At 41.0% G+C, this 22,580-nt stretch overlaps 1 protein-coding gene across 1 annotated transcript in view; it reads left to right on the top strand.

Annotated features, from left to right (window-relative positions):
* The window catches only part of ppfia4 (PTPRF interacting protein alpha 4), a 632,398-nt gene that overhangs the window by 501,367 nt on the left and 108,451 nt on the right, over window positions 1–22,580 (top strand). Inside the window, exons 6-7 of the mRNA XM_041195183.1 lie at window positions 2,710–2,734; window positions 22,542–22,576. Of these exons, the coding sequence (XP_041051117.1) occupies window positions 2,710–2,734; window positions 22,542–22,576 (60 nt within the window). The remainder of the gene's footprint in view (window positions 1–2,709; window positions 2,735–22,541; window positions 22,577–22,580) is intronic.

Here is a 22,580-nt window from a genome sequence, read left to right as displayed (position 1 = left end):
CCCATTGGTTTTATCAGCAATTTTCTTATATTTATGGCCCTGAGTTCTCGCCTGTAAGTGGAAGCAGCTTTTCTATATCTACCCTTTCAAATCTTTTCTTAATCTTAAAAACCTCTATTAGGTCAACCCTCAGTCTTCAATCTTCTACAAAAAAGAGACCCAGCCTGTTCAATCTTTCCTGATAGGTATAACCTATTGATATTGGGCATTGTGTTTGCTAATACAACTGAATATATATTATGTATGTCGTAAGTATCTTTTTTTCCCATTTAGTGTGCAGTATTTTATATTTGTCTACATAAAATTTCACCTGCCATTCTTTGACTTGTTCACCCTTTGTTTAGTTTGTTCTGTCATTGTCAGACTGCTACATATGATTGCACTGCCACTTCTACTTTGGTATGAACTAAAATTTAATAAACTTGTCCAAAGGATTGATAAAAAAATTAGAAAGAGTAGTGGTCCCAATTCTGAGACTTAATCCATCTATTCAGCGCTAGCTCCATTCCCCCCATCCTGACACTGTTTCTCAAATAAATACTCCATTTTTTAATCCAGTAAATCTTTTATCCATTCCCAAGTTTTTGCTCTGAATCTCTGCAGCTTCAATTTTAACAATTTTTCTTTTGTGTGCAACTGTGCAACAATTACATTTTGGAAGTTTAACTGTGGTCAAGTTGGCTTGTCATTTCCTCAAAGAACTGAAGGAGGCTAGTCCAGAAGGATCTTCCCTGTATAAAGTTGTTGACTTACAGATAATCCTAAAGTTTATTCCTGATGATCAATTTTTTCCATTGAATTGAAGTAGAAAGAATCAATTACAGTTTTCCTTATCTCCCTTGGCAAGTTTTTTTGACACATTGGCACTTCTTGTTGACTCCATCAAAATGATTGTTATTGCATACTAGTGTCCTCCCTCATCTCTCAACACTGGGATGCATAAAAATAGGGCTGAATGATATAGGAACATATTTTTGCTCACTTCAATATGGCCAAACTAGGATTTTTTTTTCACAATTACGAACAGTTTTTGCTATGATTCCATATGGATTTGTTCAGGTTATTTACAGCAAATGTAGTGAGAATATTTTTTTCTGACATCAAAATATAATGTCAAAATGAAAAGCCTGATTCTTGCAGTGTGATGACTGTGGTGCTGTACAGAAAATGAGATCCTGTCTGAATAAGTTGCCCTTTGCAGTTGAAGCATTTTTTTTTTGTAATCTGAGGGTATAAGAGTTATAAAAAAAAAACTGGTTTGTATAATAATTATCTTGCTCACAATAAAGTGATTTACCAATATGGCTGCTCGCCTGTGAAACATGTGAAGTAGTGTGTTTCTCTAGTGGGTTGTGCCTCCTGTCGTCAAGAGGGTTTGAGTTCTTCTTCATTGCATCAGTTGTCCTTAACCAAGTAGTGTGCTACAGTTCATGAGAATGTGCTAATAATGTTAGATGTTAAATATATCTCCCAGAATTGAATTTCAGGCTGAATTCAGTGATTGTTTTGAGGACAAAGGATGCATAACCAGAATTTGTTCTTAATAATGGAGAGTAAGGCATTGCTGTTTGTCAACCCAATGGTTTGAAAGAAAGAGCATGACAGCATTAAAAAATTTTCAAAAGTTGTTGTTAACTATTGAAAAGCTGAAGAGTGCTATGATTTTTTGAAGTTCAGTTCAACAAAACAGAGCACAAGATGAACGATTAAACTCATAGTTTTGATGGGGAAGAGATGTAAGTAACTACATTCTAGGATTACTAGGATGTCCCATTTTGGGGCTTCTAATTTTTCTTCTTCATGAAAATAATTTTATACCTGAGTTGCATTTAATCATTGCATTTTAAAACCAAGTGAATTGTCACAGTTTGAAAAACTCTGCCCCAGTCTGCAGGTATCAAGTGGAGTGAAGAAACCTAATACATCAATTTGTTGAATATTACAGGTCACAGATGATTCCGGTGCGAGAGCCAATTGTCTCATCGCAGGCAAATTATCCAAGATGGACCCTGGCTGAGATAAGCTAACTCCGCTTAAACCAGGAATGGAACCGGAGATGTATGGCTCAGATACAATTATCTGGGCCATTGCGAGGGCCATGTTTTTCTCTATGGGTCATGCTATAGTTTGGACTGACTCATAAACTGAATTCTTACCTTTCATTCATCTTAAAGGAATTTGTTCTTTCATGCCAATGAATGAGGAAACTAAGTTTTAAGAAGAAGTTGACATGAGGAAGAGTAGAAGGGCTACTGGACTTACCTAATGGTTTGAACACATGGGCATGAAGAATGTCTCTGAAGTTTTAACTTAGGGAATCCAGTACCTATTCATGGTTACTTATTGCAAGGGGACAAATTAATTCAAGACAAAAGACAGCAATAGCTGAAGTGGGTTTTGCTTCATCAACAGAGTAAGGAAGGCCTTGATGAACAATGGATAGAAGAATAAAATAGGTCAACATGACAGCGACAGGCACAAAATAAATCATTTATCTTCACAATGTTGTGCATAAGTAGCTGAAAGTCATCTCGAGATCAAAACATTATAAGACTGCATTAAATGAAATCGAGGTGCCTGGAACAAAGCATAGAAGAGAACAATTCAACAGACTTTGTTAACTTACAAATAAGAATAGCATAACCTGCTTTTTCATCTTTTACAGACCTGACTTCAATTTTAGGCATGGCTAAACATGACACTAGTTAGACTGGTGGACTAGTGGATATGAACAGTCTCTGTTGCACTATAGCTAAATGTTACTGAGACTGAAATAGTAGAATGTATAACAGAGACTGTGTGCTATGACCAAGCCCTGAGTAAAGCAAGAGCAAACTTGCATTTGTATAGCACTTTTCATATCCTAAAGCACAACAAAACTATTGTCTTACAGCCAAATGTGGCAACCAGTAGTTTACTTTAAGACCCCACAAGCAGCAATTGAGATGAATGATCAATTAATCTGTTTTCAGATTAGTAATTGAGGAATGTATGTTGGATAGGACACTGGGAGAACTCTGAGCACTTCTTCAAATAATATTATATGGTATCTGGCCATCTGAACAGGCAGTCTACTCATTGATTTAATGACACATCTGAGAGACAGTGCTTATATGTAACACTGCTTCAGTACTATGCTGATACCATAGTCTATATTATACTCAAGTCCTGGAATATTTAACACTCAGTCCACATCACTTAAACAGTTTGGTCATTGCTGTTTGTAGAATCTTGCTGTGAGCAAATTGGCTATCACCTTTCCTACATATTAACAGTAACTACGCTTCAAAAGTACTTCATTGGCTGTAAAGCACTTTGGGACATTCTGAGTTTGTGAAAGACGCTAAATAAATACAAGTCTTCCTTTTCTCTTTTTGGAATGTGGTATTGACTCACAAAAATCAGATTGAAGTAAATGTGCTGCTTCTGAACCAAGCTGATACATTTGACAAATATGAGAGTATCACATGGACAAAGCCATATCATCAATGCAGTTGTATCCAACAGTCAAATAATTTTTGAAAATCAACCCCTCGTAAAACGGAATGAAATAATGATACTTCTTTCTGTTGACGGTGCTGTAATAGACATTGATTGGTGAAATTGAATAAAATTAAGTTCTTCTGAGCTTCTCAGCTTGCTAGATATATTTTCAGAAATAATTTCATCTTGAGAGAGAAATAGTGCTTTTTTAAAATATAATTAACAAAGCATAAAATGGTTGAGCCAGAGAGTTGTTAAAAAGAATAGAATCATGCCACCTCAGCAGGTATGAGATATTTGTAGAGATCTTTGTCTTAATGAAAATGTCAAAATACTTAGCCTCAGCCTACAGTAAGTGATCTCCAACTGTGCACCAAAGAGTGATTAGTGTAATATTGTGAGATAGATTTCTCCCATTTTCTTCAAATGTACGTGAAGAATATTTCAAGTGAGCATAAGAGGATAAATCGGCTGAAGAAAATCTCCCCGCTGCAGTTGATCCTAGATAAATGCTTAATAAATTTGTGAAGAAGTATTATGCGTGTATCTGAATATCTGTAAACTTCAAGTAATTCAGGAATTCAATCTAAAAATGTAATAGAACGGGTTGGTTGTAAAGTAATTTTTTATGCATAAGTAGTTTGGTCGAGAAAGCTGCTGCAGTGTCTGTGTGAAAATCAGGACCAAAGAAAAAGGTAATGGCCAAGATGTTCCGCTTTGGCACTGTCGTTAATCCAGGTGCAATTTGCGCTAGTTTTCAGAAGATTTTTTTGCAGGGCTAAACTCCATTGTATAATGCCAAATGTAAAGTCTTCCCTGAACTAGTACAACTGGGCAGCATTTTTAGAATGTAAGATTTTTAAAAAATTGAATGAAAAATATTCCTTGATATATTTAAGCATGGTAACTTGAAGTTTTTTTTAATATAGTTGAAAAAGGTTTATCACAAAAAAGTATCATTTTAATCAGGCTATCTAGTTCACCACATGTGAGTAATCTGACTTTAAATAACTGAAAAAATAACTTTAAAGTAACTAGACAAAACTATTTACTAGTTATATTAATAAGCAGTTGTCAGTTTCGTAGTAACATGCCTATTAGTGTCCTTGCACCTGTAAAAGAAAACCAGCTTAACTTTTGGGGCCTCAGAAGCCTACACACAGGCACAATTAGTGAAAACTCGCCAGGTTTGTGGGTGGGGCAGCTTCTAACTCGGTGTTTTTTAAACTAGTGAACAAAAGGTCGTAGCAATTCGATTTGTGCTGGACATGATTTTGTGTTGGTTTGGGAAAATTGTACTGACAAAAAAGGCGCATCCTCACAGAAACTCAATGTGTGCTACAGAATTTTTAGGTAAAGCATTATGAATGTAAGGCAGCGTACAACAAGAAAAGAATAATCAAACCTGCTGTTTCAGTAGTGAGTTTGCACATTATTTAGAAGATAAAATAACCACTAGTATAAATTATTAGAAAGGTAATTCTCAGCCATCTCCCTGTCCTGCAAAGGTAACTGAACAGAATCTACAGGGTGTCAACCCAAGTCTTTCAGCTATTAAATTCATCTTTGATATGTTGTATTTCATAGATGTATGCAAACAATGGCTTAAGCTTCAACTTATAAGGCTCAGGGTCTTTTACAGAGGGAAACTGACATTAAGCAAGAATTTGAGTGGAGGGGTAGAGAAAGTGATAGAAGAGGGAATTGAAGAGGTAGGTTTTGAGGAATTCTTCAGAGAGTAGGGAGTGGTAAAAAGAGGTGAAAAGGAATTCCTAAGTGCAATAGTGTCATGACTGAAGGTGTGGTGCAAGGAATGGTGAACACTGAGCAAGCATGAGAGGGGTGGCAGGTGAAAGCCAAATTTAGAATTGGGGAGGTTCAGAAGTAGGGCTGAGGACATTCATGGAGTGATTTGTAAGCAAAAATTAGTATTTTGAAGTTGGGAAGTAGGTGTGGATGAGGGTGTTAAATAAATAGGACTTATTGTCAGGTAAAATATAGTTCTAGGTAAGCTGGAGTCTACAGAGTGGAGCCTCAGTGAGGAAAGCATTGGGGAAGTCAAACATGGAGCTGATGAAGATGTGGATAATATTTTAAAGTCACTAAGGTGGGGCAGTAGGAGGCAGAACTATGACAGTGGAAGGAAGCAGTCTTGGTATTTCACTGGATGTGATTGTTGAAGCTGAGGTCAGAGTCAAATGCAACACCAAACTTATGTAATGTCTGTTTTGGCCTAAGCAGGAAACTTAGAAGGGGTTAGAAAATAGGGGCAAGACCAAAACAGAATGGCTTTATAATATTCCAGTTCATTCATAACGTCAAGATCGACTGAATAATACTGTGGATTGTAGAATGGTGACAGAGAGGGAAAGTTAGGTGTCGCTGAATTACAAATGGAACCTGACTACATATTTGTGGATTGTTTTGCCAAGAGGTAGCTTTTGGGGAATAGGAAGGGTCAAAGAATGGACCACTGTGTCACAAAAGAGGGGGCATGAGAGCGGAATCTTTTCAGGAAATGTGTCTCTTACTGTAGGACAAATAAATATGGAACTGTGTTCGAGCAGTGAATGGATTATTGAAGAAATATAGTTGAGGGCAATGGAATCAGTGCAGTCACTGTCTGTTGAGGGTTGAAGGAGAACATTGATCAGAAATTCCAGAGGGTGGAGGTTGGGGTATAGTTGGATGAAGCTGAGGCATCTGAGTGGATATAGCCTTAGTTTCGGAGACAAAGAAATTCACTAGATCCTTGGTGTATGTGGCCAGGATAGGGTGGGAAGTGCAACATAGAAACACAGGAAATAGGAGTAGGAGTAGGCCATTAGTCACCTTGAGCCTGCTGCACCATTCAACTAGATCATGGCTGATCATCTAGCTCAATGCCATTTTCCAGCACTATCCCCATATCCTTTGATATCTTTAAAATCAATTAATCTATTGATCTGTCTTGAATATACTCAATGACTGAGCTTCCACAGCCCTCTGGGGTAGAGAATTCCAAAAATTCACCACCCTCTGAGTGAAGAAATTGCTCCTCATCTCAGTCCAAAATGAGATAGTGTCCTCTGGCTGCAGACAGGCTTCCTGCACCTACCCTGTTGAGTTCTGTTTTAAAAAAATTGTATGCTTCAATAAGATCACCTCTAATTCTTCTAAACTCTAGAGAACATAGGCCTAGTTTCATCAATCTCTCCTCATAGGACCATCCCGCAATTCCAGGGATCAGTCTGATGAACCTTTGTTACACTAGCAGCGAAGTAGAAGGGAGTCTGTTTGTGGTGAGGATGAGTTTGAAGTTGTTCTTTCCCTCTGAAAGAGATGAAGGATTGGTTCCTGAAAGGGGAAAGGTGGTGTTTCTGCAAATGGTCAATCTATATCTGGTATTAGGTGACTAAGCCAGCTGTGTGCACTGAAGAGTGCAGCCCTTGGATTTAAGATTACGATGGTGAATGTGGAATAATGTGCTGAAGATATGAGTCATCTTTTAGGAATAAGGATGTTGAAGATTAAGGTATAAGGATTGCTGGTGGCCAGGCAGGTATGAATAGTTCAATAGAAGATGATACAGACATCTTAGTCAATCAAGACCTCGGATCCAAGAGACCTTTTGTAATGGCAAGCCAAGGGGTAAGGGGTACTGCATTGGAGCTTGGAGATAAGTGGTTTATTTGTCGAGTAAGATTTATTGAGGACAAGAAGATGCAGAAGTAAGAGGAGAGAGAGAGGGGAATTTAGGCTTAGATTCAGGTCACTGAGGATGAGGATATGTGCAAACAGATTTCAGTGAGGAAGTCACAATGGTAATGCTAAAGATTTTGAAGGAGACCTGGGAAGTGGCACAGAAAGTGAGATATCTGAGCAAATGTCAACTATTGTGTTCAGAAACCAGTTGCTAGAACTTTTAATGAAAGGAACAGCTTCTTTGAAATGCTAATGTATGAAGATATACAGGCACTGATATATTAGATGCTCACTGATTATTGAACCATGAGGAACATCTATTACAAGTTGTGAAACCTAGTCTGGAGGAAAATTTACATAGGAAACTGCAAATTCCATTAACACATCACCTCTCTTGTGCTGCTAACATCTTACTTTGCTGCAGAATCAGTGGCTTTAACATGTAAGAAATATTATAGTAATAATAAGGCACAGGCTGGTAATCTTCCATTCTGACATGGGGGAGCTGGAACTTGCATCATTCAAAAACATATCATCTTGAAGGTCTGTGAAAGGCATTGCATGGTTATTGATGAGTGGGTAAATGCCACAGTTATTTTGGTGCACAGCCAATTCCCACAAACAGTAATGTGATGAATCACCAGTTAATGTGTTTTTGATGTTGGTTGAGGAAGAGGGTTGGGTCAGGACAGAAGACAACTTCGGCTCTTGAAGTAAACTGGGGAGTCTGTATTGTCAACCTGAACTATGAGAATGGGTGGATGTGAGCTTGGTTTAAAATCCCATTCAAAAGACAATACCTCTGACATTCCTTCAGCGTAGATTATGTACTTAAATCCTGAAGTAGAGTGGAGCTTAAACCTACAAGTTTGTACCTCGGGGATGAGAATGCTATGAGTTAGCCAAACTGCAATGCACAGGCATAGGTTTTGGTTTCAGCTTTTTACAATTCTTTCACGGGGTATGGATGTGCCTGGCAAGGCCAGCATTTCTTGCCCATCCCTAAATTGCCCTTCAGAAGCTGGTGGGTGAGTCACCTTGAACCGCTGTAGCCCATGTAGTGTAGATACACCCACAGTGCTATTAGTGAAGGAGTTCCAGGATTTTAATACAGCAATAGTGAAGGAACTGTGATATAGTTCCAAGTCAGGTTGGTGCGTGGCTTGGAGGGGAACTTGCAGGTGGTTTTCCACCCACGGTGGTTGACAGGGCCCTCAACCGTGTCCGGTTCATCTCCCACGCGTCCGCCCTCACACCTTCCTCTCCCTCCCAGAACCAGCATTTAGAAGATCAACCTCCGCCATTTCTGCCAACTCCAGCATGAGGCCACCACCAAACACATCTTCCCTTCACCCCCCCAGCGGCATTCCACAGGGATCGTTCCCTCCGGGACACACTGGTCCACTCCTCCATCACCCCCTACACCTCAACCCCCTCCCACGGCACCTTCCCATGCAACCACAGAAGGTGCAACACCTGCCCCTTTACTTCCCCTCTCCTCACTGCCCAAGGGCCCAAACACTCCTTTCAAGTGAAGCAGCATTTCACTTGCACTTCCCTCAATTTAGTCTACTGCATTCGCTGCTCCCAATGCAGTTTCCTCTACATTGGAGAGACCAAACGCAGACTGGGTGACCGCTTTGTGGAACACCTTCGGTCTGTCCGCAAGCATGACCCAGACCTCCCTGTCGCTTGCCATTTCAACACACCACCCTGCTGTCATACCCACATGTCCATCCTTGGCCTCCTGCAATGTTCCAGTGAAGCTCAACGCAAACTGGAGAAACAGCACCTCATCTTCCAACTAGGCACTTTAAGCCTTCTGGACTGAATATTGAGTTCAACAACTTTAGATCATGAGCTCTCTCCTCCATCCCCACCCCCTTTCCGATCCCCCTTTTTTCCAATAACTTATATAGATTTTTCTTTTCCCACCTATTTCCATTATTTTTAAATGCATTTCCATCCATTGTTTTATCTCTACCTTTTAGCCTATTTCGATCCCTTCCCCCCCCACCCCACCCCCACTAGGGCTATCTGTACCTTGCTCGTCCTGCTTTCTACCCTTAATGTCACCTATTATCATATTCCTTAGATAATATCACCACCTTCAACACCTCTTTGTCCTTTTGTCCAAGACATCTTTTGGCTATCTTCACCTATCACTGGCCCTCTATCCAGCTCTACTTGTCTCTCCCCACCCCCCCAAACCAACTTATATTTCACCTCTCTTCTATTTTTCCTTAGTTCTGTTGAAAAGTCATACAGACTCGAAACGTTAACTGTGTTCGTCTCTGCAGATGCTGTCAGACCTGCTGAGTTTTTCCAGGTATTTTTATTTTTGTTTTGCAGGTGGTGATGTTCCCATGCTTTTGCTACTCTTGTCCTTCTAGGCAGCTTTGGAAGGTGCTGTTGAACAAACCTTTGTGAGCTGTTGCAGTGCATCTGTTGTATAATAAACGTCGCTGCCACTCTTGTGTTGGAGGGAGAGTTTTTAAGTGGTGGATGGGGTGGCAATCAAATGTGCTGCATTATCCTGGATTATGTTGAGCTTCTTGAGTGTTGTTGGAGTCACACTTATCCAGATAAGTGGAGAGTATTCCATCACAATTCTGACTTGTGCCTTGTAGATGGTGGATAAGCTTTGGAGAATCAGGAAGTGAGTTACTTGCCTCAGAATTTCAAGTCTCTGCTGTGCTCTGGCTGAGCCAGTTCAGTTTCTGGTAACCCCCAGGATGTTGATAGTGGGGGATTCAGTGATGATAATGCCATTGAATGTCAAGACGAGTTGGTTCGATTCTCTCTTGTTGGAGATGGTCATTGCCTAACACTTGTGTGACACAAATGTTACTCGCCACCTGTTAACCCAAGCCGGAATGTTGTTCAGGTCTCGCTGCACATTGGCACAGAGTGCTTCAATACCCAAGGAGTTATGAATGGTGTTGAACATTGTGCAATCATCAGTGATGCTCCCTACCTCTGATGGATGGAAGGACACTACCCTGAGGCACTCCTGCAGCAATGTCATGGGACTGAGATGATTGACCTCCAACAACCACAACCATCTTCCTTTGTGCAGAGAGTTTCTCCTTAAGTCCCATTGACTACAATTTTGCCAGGGCTCCTTGATGCCACGCTCAGTCAAATGCTGTCTTGATGTCTGGAGCAGTCACTCTCATGTCACCTCCGGAGTTCAGCTCTTTTGTCCATGTTTGGACTAAATCTGTAATGAGGTCAGGAGCTGAGTGGCCCTGGCGGAACCCAAACTGAACTTCAGTGAGCAGGTTACTGCTGTGTAAGTGAATTAAAAACACTACCCTTCCATCACTTGGCTGATGATCAAGAGTAGACTGATGCAGCAGTAATTGGCTGGGTGGATCTGTCTTGCTTTTTGTGTACAGGACATACCTGGGCAATTTTCCACACTTACAGTGTTGTAGCTGTTCTGGAACAGCTTGGCTAGGTGCGTGCAAGTTCTGGAGCACAAGTCTTCAGTACTATTGCCAGAATGTTGTCAGGGCCTATAGCCTTTGCCGTTGAGATTTACAGCACAAGGGGGTCAATCAGCTCCAGCATCTGCGCCAACTTTCTGAAAATTGTCTCCTTGGTTCCATTTCACTGTGCTGTCCTCATATCATTTTTATTCTTAAAAATCTTTATTCATTTCCCTTTTAAAATTTATTATCAATTCTGCTTCCATAATTGGTTTTGATATTGCCTGTCCTAACATGCCTCTGGACAGGATCATTTACCCTAACCTCTGTTTGTTTTCGATGACATTTTAAATTTATGCTCCCTACTTACCAATTCACTAGCCAATGGGAATAATTCTCCTTGTTTATTTAATCATGGTCGAACACTTTAGTTATTACAAAATGCTGAATGCTTCCTTCTATGTACATTCCCCTTTTTTTGCCGACATCTTTGTCACTTGTTTACCTTAGCATTTTTGAAATATAATCACGAGGTCTAGTGGCTGAAAGCTTGCACCGGAAAAGATTTTCTATCCTTATTGGGTAGAAATAAATGTGAAACTTTTTGGGTCATCATTCAGCCGAGTTATTGACTTAACAGTTCTGTATTGGAAATAACCTGTCACTGCCCATTCTGTCTCTATCTGCTTGTGGTTATTTGGGCATTGTTGGTCTTTGAATGATACCCATCAGTGTTGTTGGTAAAGGTGAGAAAGAGTGAAGCCCATCTTGAGATAAGAAGAAAAACCATATATCATAACTTACTGTTCAGGAAAGCATGTTTTCAGTTAAGTGATTGATTCGACTTAGAAAGCAATAATACACTGATAATACTATTACTAAATAAAATGCATAGAAGCAACTTCAAGCCAACTGAAAACATTTCAAAACTGCATTATATACATCAAATATCAGGAAAGGCTATGGCGTGGCATAGCCTATTGTGTGTGCACAGTCTGTCAAGTAAGCTACAAATAAACACCTGTCTTGTAAAGACAATTAATCCTCAAAGCAGTGGCAGATTCTATCAGAACCTGCCCAAGCCTATTGCTGTAGAACCTGTTGCTGAGTAAAAGTACCTGTTCCTGCTCACTGACAATGGGAAAACTTGATGCATTGCAAGTTATTAAGTTTGGATAGTTTGTCTGTGTGGGAAAAAAATAAAAAGAAGCTTTGAAACTTCTTCAAGTCACAACAAAGAATTTCTCATTATTACTTTATAGCATTTGTTGAGTTAAGGAGGTGGAAATAAATGCTTTTATGTTTACCCTGCTTCTACAATCGAGCTTTATTTCTGCTACAAAAATCATAAAGTACGGTAGATTTCTAAATGAAAAAGTAAATTTCTTTTTGCAAATCATATGACTTCTACCAGCAAAGAAAGATTGCAATAAGGCTGTGTTTGAACCATGTGAGGAGGGGTGGAATGACTCCCCCACTCTATCACTCCAGGTCTGACCGTGATGGGGTTTTTTTGTGAACTTATAAGGATGAAGGTATTAACTCATGGTATGTACTTAACCATCCATGTGCTGATAGCAAAGCATTATTGGGCTCAAAACATAGAGGTTAGTTTTTCTTGAGTTAAAAACCCACCCAGGTAAAGATATAAAAATATTTAAAAAGGTAAACCTACTTCCTGACCTTGGCAACACACTCACACGCACAGACACAAGCATGCAGAATTACAAGGAGGAATTTACTTTCTGGCTGAATTAAAATTGAATACTAAAAGGTAAAAATTGAGTCCACTGAGTCCTTCGTGGGTGTCTGTGGCTGATTCTGTATTTTTCCACGATGGTCTTGAAAATTCAGTGGTGTTGAAGCCCATGTAAACTACATTTTCTGGAGAAAGTCTCTCCTTTAAACTAAAGGTTGATGATCGTGCACCTGATGTTCCTTACGATGGAAATTCTCTGTGTTGATTTTGAAACTGTAATAGAGATAGAGTCTTGAACTTGAGAGGTGGGGAGATCAATAAGAATTTTCTAAAATATAACAATTTAATATCCATTATTATTTTTCAACAATTCAGAAAATAATGCATTTTATTATCAATATTCAGTGAGGACTGATGCTGAAGACATTGCCACTACACAGAAGATCTGGGCCAATCACCACTGGATTGCACTCTGCTCCTTTTTGCTTACACTGGAATGGAACTACTCATTTCTCACCCAGACATCTGACCCGGGTTTGCTGAGAAATGTGTAACATGGCAGCTCTGGAGTCATTTCTGTGCGGTGCAGCAACATTGGGGGAAGTGAAGCCGTGCCCCCTTTTTACAATACTAGCTGCGTAAAGCGGGTAAATTTAAAGGTCCTAGCCACTTTGACAGGAGAGAAGATGGGTCGGGGGTGTTTGGGAACAGGGAGTGGCGGTGATGGGTCAGGTCGTCGGCTGGGCGTTAGTTGGGGGAGGTGGGGTGGCTGGGTATGGTTGGGTTGGGGGAGTTAGCGGGATAGTCGGAGGGGTAGAGTGGGGGTTGTCAGGGCTAGCCGGGAAGGGAATGGGAAGTCGGAAGGTCGTGGAAGGGTTGGGTGGTCAGGGAGGTAGCCGGAGGATGGTTAGGAGGCTGGAATGGTAGTTGGGGAGTGTGGGATAGTGGGGTGGTAGTTAGGGGGTTATGAAGTCCGCTGGGGGCCTGGGGACAATACCAGCATTACCCAGGAGATAGAACTGGTTTCGATCCTTCTAAATTTTCTTGGGTAACTATTCTACTAAGAGGGTCAGAATCGTCTGCAGTCTCCGATTTAAATCAGAGTTTCGGATGATGCCTGGTGCAGAGTAATTGCCCATTGGAAGTTGCCCGGATAATTCCCATGCAGTCCTTACTGGGGGACTTCCGGAAGGGTATCCCCCAACGCATCTTCTAGAGTACATCCGGGGTACGATCCAGAAGTTCTGGGCCATTAATTAGGCTAAATTTAATATAACCTTTTAACGTTTTGTGTGAAAGAAGCTTGAAAGTAATGGGCAGACTGTTTTCTGATTGCATTAAGGGTGTTTGTTATCGGTAACAAAAGACATCTGTAGTCATTTTGCTTTATTTTACTGAAATAATAATATTAGAGGAGAACAAATGGAATGTTGCAGGATGAAAAGTTTAATTGCTTCACTTTTAATATTCAATCAACTTCAACCTATTAAAATGGGCATCAAAGTGCACAAATAGAATACTTTGATAGTGTGTTTATTTTGGCAAGGAACACACAAATTTGGAGAGCATTAATTAATATATTTCTTGAGTAAGTTGGTGCTGAAAAAGAAGTACATGTCTAGTACTAGGCTGGGCTGGTGTTCCTCTTATCTGCTATATTTTCATATAGTACAATATTTCCTGCACCTTCTTACTGATGTTGCAGTACTGTTGGTTGGTTGGTTTACTCATAATGAGGAACTTAGGTATAGTTTATGTATCAAATATGTACTAAAATAAAATTGGACCTGTGAAGGGACTAATTTGTGTTGGAACATGGTTCCACAAGCAATGAATTCCCTTCCTTACCTAAAAGACATTCTTTACGCGAGAACCAATAGGCTGTTTAAAGGTGGAAGACGTTCCAACCAAGCTCCTATTTTCAATTTATTTATTCATCCCTGGCAAGGAAAACTATTGCCCATCCCTAATTGCCCTTGAGAAGGTGGTGGTGAGTCGCCTTCTTGAACTGCTGCAGCCCATGTGGTATAGGTACACCCACAGTACTATTGGGAAGGGAGTTCCAGGTGTTTGACACAGTGACAGTGAGGATATGTCAGGATGGTTTGTGGCTTGGAGGGGAACTTACAGGTGGTGGTGTTCCCATGCATCTACTGCCTTTGTCTTTCTAGATAGTCGAGGTTGCGGGTTTGGAAGGTGCTATTGAAGGAGCCTTGGCGAGTTGCTGCAGTGCATCTTGTAGGTGGTCCACACTGCTACCACTGTGAATGTTTAAGGTGGTGGATGGAGTGCCAACCAAGTGGGCTGCTTTGTCCTATTATCACCCCGGCTGTTTTGCTTACTTAGCTTAGACTGAAGATCAAGATTGGAACCTTTCTGACCTGAATGTCAATGTTCCAGTTTTACCAAAAGGGCTATCAAGGGAGCTGAATGGTTTCAAGATGGTTTTTAGGAGTGGGGAGGGAGGAAGCAATGTTTGTGAGCAGCTTGTAACCAATCTTTTTCATTAATTATGGCATAGTTGATATCTGGGACTCAATAATTCATTCCTAGCCAGTTTACTGCAGCAAAACCTGGACAATATCCAGGCTTGGGCTGTAAAGTGGCAAGTAACATTCATGTCACAAGTGCCAGGCACTAACCATCTCCAACAAGAGAGAATCTAACTATCGTCCCTTGACATTCAGTGGCATTACCATCACTGAATCGCCCACTATCAACATGCTGGGGGGTTACCATTGACCAGAAACTGAACTGGACTAGCCATATAAATACTGTGGCTACAAGAGCAGGTCTGAGGCTAGGAACCCTGCGATGAGTAACTCACCTCCTGACTCCCCAAAGCCTGTCCACCATCTATAAGGCACAAATCAGGAGTGTGAGGGAATACTCCCCACTTGCCTGGATGAGTGCAGCTCCCACAATGCTCGAAGTTGTCCAGGAAAAAGCAGCCCACTTGATTGGCACCACATCCACAAATATTCACTCCGTCCAGCATCGTCACACAATAGCAGCAGTGTGTACCATCTACAAGATGCACTGCAGGAATTCACCTTACGCAGCACCTTTCAAACCCACGGCCATTGCCATCTAGAAGAAAAAGAGCCAGCAGATAGATGGGAACACCACCACCTGCAAATTTCCCTCCAAGTCACTCATCATCCTGACTTGGAAATATATCGCCGTTCCTTCATTATCGCTGGGTCTAAATATTGGAACTCCCTTTCCTAACAGCAGTGTGTGTGTGCCTACATCACAGGGAATGCAATGGTTCAAGAAGGCAGCTCACCACCTTCTCGAGGGCAACTAGGGATGGGCATTAAATGCTGGCCCAGCTAGTGAAACCCACATCCGTGAATGAATAATATTTAAACAAAGGTATTTGAAAGAGCTTTAAACATGTTGACAACATGTTGTCAATCTGGGTTGGGGTAACTGACTCAGTGTCGTACATGGTATTTGGATGCACTTTGTTATCAGTGATTCTCTACGTGGGAAGAAGGTACCAGTGGCTGAGAGATGGATAGCAGAAAGAAACTGCCTGTTCTCTGGGTTATGGAATAAAAAGTAGCATGGCAGTGGTGGGGTGGAGGACAGGGGAGGAAATAAGATGGGGAATAAATTAATTCCTTGCTGTTGCTTAGCTGCAAGTGGTGAAGTTGGTATAACACTGGATCTCTGGTGGTAATGTTCATTTATATAAAGCATCTGATGCATGTATAGAACCATTGCTGGTATACTGCACATGATTACAAATAATTGAAATATTTGTGCAAAACTTTCTGACACCTTGATTGAGTTAAGCTGTTTTCCAACACCATTTCTGGCCTCTTAGTAATTCTCTGATGCACTACAACAATCTTCTAACAACAGGGTAGGTACAGGAAAATATTTTGCTCGTGATGAAACATTGGGCATCCATTTCTCATGCTCATTAAAATTAATTTCTGACTTAAAATAGTGTTCATTAACAACTAGTCCTGAGCATCAGTCACATTGATTATCCAATGTTATAAATTATTCCAAACATCACCTTAGGCCATCTTCCCTATTATCGCCTTATGTGGGTGAGTGTCAGAGTTAATTTGATAATGCTCCTGTAAAGTGCCTTAATTGCATTAAAGATTCCATGTTGTTGTTTATCACAATTTTAAACACCCCACCATTGGTGGCCGAGGCTTCAGTTGCCTAGGCCCTAACTCTGGAATTCCCACCTTTAAATCTCTCTAGGACTCTCTCCTCTCCTCTGATGCATTCCTTAAAACATACCTCTTTAACCAAGTTTTTGGTCATCTGTCTTAAAACCTCCTTGTGTGGCTTAGTGTTAGATTTTGTATGATAATGCTCCTGTGATCTACTTGGTGTCATTTTACTAGGTTAGACACACTATAAATTCAAGTTGCTGTTTTTTTTCTGCATCTTGGTTTGCACTTCAATGCTATTTTCACCCCCTCACTTTTTTCTTATTCATCCATGGGATGTGGGTGTCACTAGCTGGGCTAGCATTTATGCCCAGCCCTAATTGCCCTCGAGACGGCGGTGGTGAGCTGCTGCCGTAAACTGCTGCAGTCCGTGTGGTGTAGGAACACCCACAGTGCTGTTAGGGAAGGAGTTCCAGGATTTTGACCCAATGTCAGTGAAGGAACAGTGATTATATTTCCAAGTCACGATGGTGTGTGACTTGGAGAGGATAACTTGCAGGTGGTGGTGTATCAGCTGCCCTTGTCCTTCCAGGTGATAACGGTTGCGGGTTTGGAAGATGCTGTCGAAGGAACTACCATGCAAATAATAACCACGATGAAGACGAGAACATTTAGTTTGATTGGTCCTGTGACAGAAGATCTTTGCTTCAAGTCCGACTCCAGAAACACGAGCACAAAACCCTAAGCTGGCACTCTAGCGCAAAACTGAGCATATGAACGAAGATTAGACATTGGCCCAGAACTCCTGGTCTGGGTTGGAATCCCTGTTTCCAACCTAGATCAGACAAAAAGTTACCTATTTACTTTCCTTTATTGGTCTTGTCTTCCGATGAAGGGCCCTTCCAAACTCATGCAGTGCTGTAATTCTCGCAGGGAGCAGTGGAGAGAATCAGAGAAGCTACAGTCTTTTTTTACAGCACTAGCTGCTGTAATCTGTTAAGTAGAGTTAAAAGGCCCTGAAGCCACTTTGAGAAGCTACGGAGAGAAGGTAAGTGTATGAGGGGGCAGGTTGGCAGTTAAGTATGTGAGGGGGTAGGGTGGAAGATGGGTGGGTGAGGAGGTAGGGTGAGGGGTAGTGTGGGTCAAGGAGGAGTCAGGTTCGGGGTAGTCAGGTGGTCGCGATGGTAGTCGGAGTGTCGGGGAAGTTGGGGGGGTCAGGCAGAGTGGTTGGGGGACTAGTTTGGGGGTCCACTGGGGAGTCAAGGGGTCAGTAGTATAGTTACCTAGGAGTTAGAACTGGCTTTAATCCTGATAACTTTTCCTGGGTAGCTATTCAGGTAAGTGAGTCAGAACTATCTGAAGTCTCCAAATTTAACTCAAAGTTGAAGATTTTGTCGGAGGGTTCTAGACATGGGGATTTCCCATCAGAGTCCAAAATTCCTGGGAAATTTGCACATAGTCAGTGCATCGGGACTTGCAAGGGATACCCTTGTGCATCTTGAAGGGAGGGTGGGATGACCATCTGGAGTTTGGAAGTTCTGTGCCATTAAATCAAGGCCTGGTATGTCCGCTCAGGTGGATATAAAAGATCCTATGGTTAGAATCCAAGGAAAAATAGGGGAGTTATCACCAGTCTCCTGGGCAATATTCAGCCCTCAATCAACAGCCTTTGAAATAAAACCTCAATATCACATTACTGTTTGTGGGACCTTGCCATGTGCAAATCGGCTGCTGTGTTTCCTATATTACAACCATGGATATACTTCAAAAGCATCCCAGTGGCTGTAAAGCACTTTGAAATGACCTTGAAATGAGGTCGTAATGTAGTGAGGGAAAAATTATTTTTCTAATAATACATGAACAAGCTGACATTTGGATTGAAATGGTGGCTGCCAGCTTCAACTATGATGAATACATGTAGCATACGTGATAAGTGAGCGGTTACCAAAGTGAAGGTAAGTGAGCATTGTGGAAGTTCTGCCAAATAATTTGAGTTTTCATCAATAAAAAGTTGATTGATTTCACACCCAAAAGAGAAGAAAGCAAAAACTATCAATGATTTAAAAAAATTACATTCTTCATTCTTCAACTGTATTTTTTGCCTCATAGCATAAGATGATGTCTAAGAGGTGCTAATTCTAGAGAAGATAGCAGCTGAAAAGAGAAGCCCAGAGACGGTCTGGACAGGGTGTTTATTATTCTTCCCCCAATACCTATTTATACCCCGTTCATTTTCCCTGGACCTGGTAGATAATTTGAAACCACTTTTCATTTTTTTTTTATATAATTTAATGGCTTGGACTTTGTGATCAGTGGTGAAGTGACAGTGCCCAGAAAGTGGCCCACAAAGATCCAAAGAGTTCTGTAGTATGGATTTCATCTTTCCCAACGTTAATTTAGTTCAGGTGCCAGCTATAGGGGATCTCTGGCATCCAGTAATCCAGTATTGTCATCAAGCAGGGTAAACAGCCAATCACAGCAAAGAATCATCACAGCCAGCTAAACAGGAAATGAAAAGCACTGATTATCCCTCACTTTTTAATCATTCTGCAGGGAGTGAAATAAAGATTAGGACATGTAAAGGGTTAACATCAGAAGCACATGATGCTGATGTAATGATGATGTAACATCACATGATTGAGTAACAGAGCTCTGGAGGGAACAGCTGTAGAGGTCCCAATATGTATATAGTTGCTGTAAATAAAGAGTAATGGTTTTAACAAACTATAGTCTCGAGCAGCTTACTTTGAGAGAATAGACAAGCCCCAAAGAATCCTGTCTAGACCCTGGACACATGATGAAACAAGACATGCCCATAAGGTTAAGGTGGAAGTTGAATTATCCTAAATGTTAAAAATAAATAATTTTCATTTGAATAATCTATGTTTTGTCTTTATTGGAGAAATTTGACATTCCACAAATATAAGGTTAATTTTTCTGGCCCGCAGTAATCATGACTTAGTATGCCATAAAACATAGTTATATAGCATTCAACATGGCATAACTATTTCAAGGGCTTATACAGCAAATTCAATGTAAACATAAGTTCAAGTGAATTCAGAAAATGCTGGAAAAACTCAGCTGGTCTGGCAGCATCTGTGGAGAGAGAAACAGAGTTCATGCTTCAAGTCCATATGACTTCTTCAGAGCTAAAGAGTAGAAATGTGATGGATATTACACTGTTCAAGAGAGGCTGGAGCAGGTGGAGCAAAATAGGAGGTCAGGGATAGGTGGGAGCTCAGAAGAAATTGACAAAAATGTCATGGACCCAAGACAAAAAGTGTTAATGGTAGTGTTAAAGACTAAAGGAGGTGCTGTTGTGGCATAAAGGTAAGATAGCAGAATGTGTTTAAAGCCAAACAAGGGCCAGCGGTCTGTGAAAGAACAACATAGAAATAAGTAACAGATGGCCCTGTGTGGCAGGGGGAATAAAAAAAATAAAAAAATAAAAATATATATATAAAACATTTTAAAAATGAATAAATAAATACAATAAAATAAAATTGGATTGCAAAAATGGGTAAAGATAGAGGAGAGGGTTCATGGTCCGAAGTTGTTGAACTCAATATTTAGCCCAGAAGGCTGTAAAGGTAGAAGTTGGTGGAAGTGGCAGAGGAATGGTGCCAACTCCAGCATGATGCCATCACCAAAAACATCTTCCCCTCACTGCCCCCTGTCGACATTCCATGGGGACTGTTCTCTCCGTGACACCCTGGTCCACTCCACCATTACCCCCAACTCCTCGTCACCTTCCCATGCAATTGCAGAAGGAGCAATACCTGCCCCTTTACCTCCTCCCTCCTCACCATCTAAGGCCCCAAACACTCCATTCAGGTGAAACAGCACTTCACTTGCACCTCATTCAATTTGGTCTCCTCTATATTGGGGAGACTTAATGCAGACTGGGTGACCACTTTGCAGAATACCTTCGATCAGTCTGCAAGCATGACCCAGACCTTCCTGTCACTCGCCATTTCAACACCCCATCCTACTCTCATGCCCACATGTCCATTCTTGGCCTGCTGCAAAGTTCCAATGAAGCCCAACTTAAACTGGAGGAACACTATCTCATCTTCCAACTAGGTATTTTTCAGCCTTCTGGTCTTAACATTGAGTTCAACAACTTCATCTTTACAGAGATAAAAACAAAAAACTGCAGATGTTGGAAATCCAAAACAAAAACAGAATTACCTGGAAAAACTCAGCAGGTCTAGCAGCATCGGCGGAGAAGAAAAGAGTTGACGTTTTGAGTCCTCATGACCCTTCATCTTTACCCCTTTTTAATTCAATTTTAAAATTTCTATCTCTCTATCTATCAATCTATCACCTTTTTACATACTTATATATATGTGTGTATGTGTGTGTGTATATATATATATATATATATATTTCTTTTATTATTTTTTCATCCTTTTATCTACCCATTTTCCCCAACCTCCCTTCCCCTATCTCACAGGGCCATGTGTTACTTATTTCTATGTCGTTCTTTCACAGAGTGAGACCCTTGTTCTGCTATCAACACATTCTGTTATCTTACCTTTACGCCACATCAGCACCTTCTTTAGTCTTCACCACTACTATTAACACACTCTTTGCCCTGTGTCCATGACATCTTTGTCAATCTCTCCTGAGCTCCCACCTATCGCTGACCTTTTATTTTGCTCCAGCTGCTCCACCCCCTCTTAAACAGTATAAACACCATTGTATTTCTACTTCTCGTTAGCTCTGAAGAGAGTGATACACGCTCAAAACGTTAACTCTGTTTCTCTCTCCACAGATGCTGCCGGACCTGCTGAGTTTCCCCAGCATTTTCTGTTTTTATTTCAGATTTCCAGCATCCGCAGTATTTTGCTTTGATTCAAGTTAGTTCAAGTAATTTCTGAGATTTTCGTCTGTGAGAGCTTAAACAGCACACCCTGTGGAGGACTGAGGAACCACTGACAGCAACTTCTGGATTTCTGACTTTAACTGCGTGTGTGTTTTTTTTATTATTTCATGGGATATGGGCGTCACTAGCTAGGCCATATCTTATTGCCCATCCCTAATTGCCCTTGAGAAGGCTACGGCCAGCTGCCTTCTTGAACCACTGCAGTTTGCGTGGTGTAGCAACCCCACAGTGCTGTGAGGAAGGGAGTTCCAGGATTTTGACCTAGCGAAAGTGAAGAAACGGTGATATATTTCCAAATCAGGATGTTGAGTGGCTTGGAGGGGAACTTCCATGTGGTGGTGTTCCTATCTATCTGCTGCTCTTGTCCTAGATGGCTGTGGGATTGGAAGATGCTGTCGCAGGCATCATTTACAAATGTCTGAATTTGCTGTCAGCTTCACAGTTGTAATATCGGTGAATGCTGACAGTGTCTGGGTGATTTTTGTACTTTGGCTCTCTTACAATGAAAATAATGACTACAAGAAACTAAAAGTCCTCGCCTGGCCTCTGATAATTTTCTGACATTACTGGCCATAAGTTTACTTCTCTGCTTTGCTCTGATCATGCCTCAATTTTTGTCTTTTTGCTTCCGTTGTTAATATTTGTATGAACAAATGAACAATGACTGAGAGAAAAATACCCCCCAGTACTTACATTGTGCCCTACACAATTGTGATAGTCTGCATATCACAATATAAACACCCCAACCAAAACCAGATGAAGTTGGAGGAGCAAAGAATCAGATAAAAACCCACACCAATTTGGATGAACAAACTCTGTACATGATTCCACTCCCCCAGGCATTAAAATTTGTCCGGGAGATCACCCTGGCCCTGTTAATTCTGTGCATTCTTTAGTTGCTGTTTGAGGTGATCTCCACCCTAGCTGAAATCAGATTCAGCTCTCATTTGGAGGTATATACTTTGATATCATCAGAATCCTCTGTCACTGACATGCTTCTTTCTCCCAACTGAGTTACACGTGCACACTGCAGTTTCGTGCCTAATAATGGTACAATATGAGATCTGTGTAATGCATATTGTTAATTGCCTTTTGTTGCAAGGTTCTCATTGCACATTGCTCCTTACAGATGACTGTCTTGAGGCAACAGACTGTACACACGCAGAGGAAAGCAGGAGTTGGTGAGCGTCAAGAAGAACTACAAATTTCAGACAGCACAGAATCTACTCAGAAGACAACGTGGAAGGTAA

The sequence above is a fragment of the Carcharodon carcharias genome, chromosome 9, assembly GCF_017639515.1.
Source record: "Carcharodon carcharias isolate sCarCar2 chromosome 9, sCarCar2.pri, whole genome shotgun sequence".
Taxonomy (NCBI): Eukaryota; Metazoa; Chordata; class Chondrichthyes; order Lamniformes; family Lamnidae; genus Carcharodon; species Carcharodon carcharias.
Note: the sequence above shows the minus strand (reverse complement) of the source record. Positions and strands in the feature narration are given on the sequence as shown.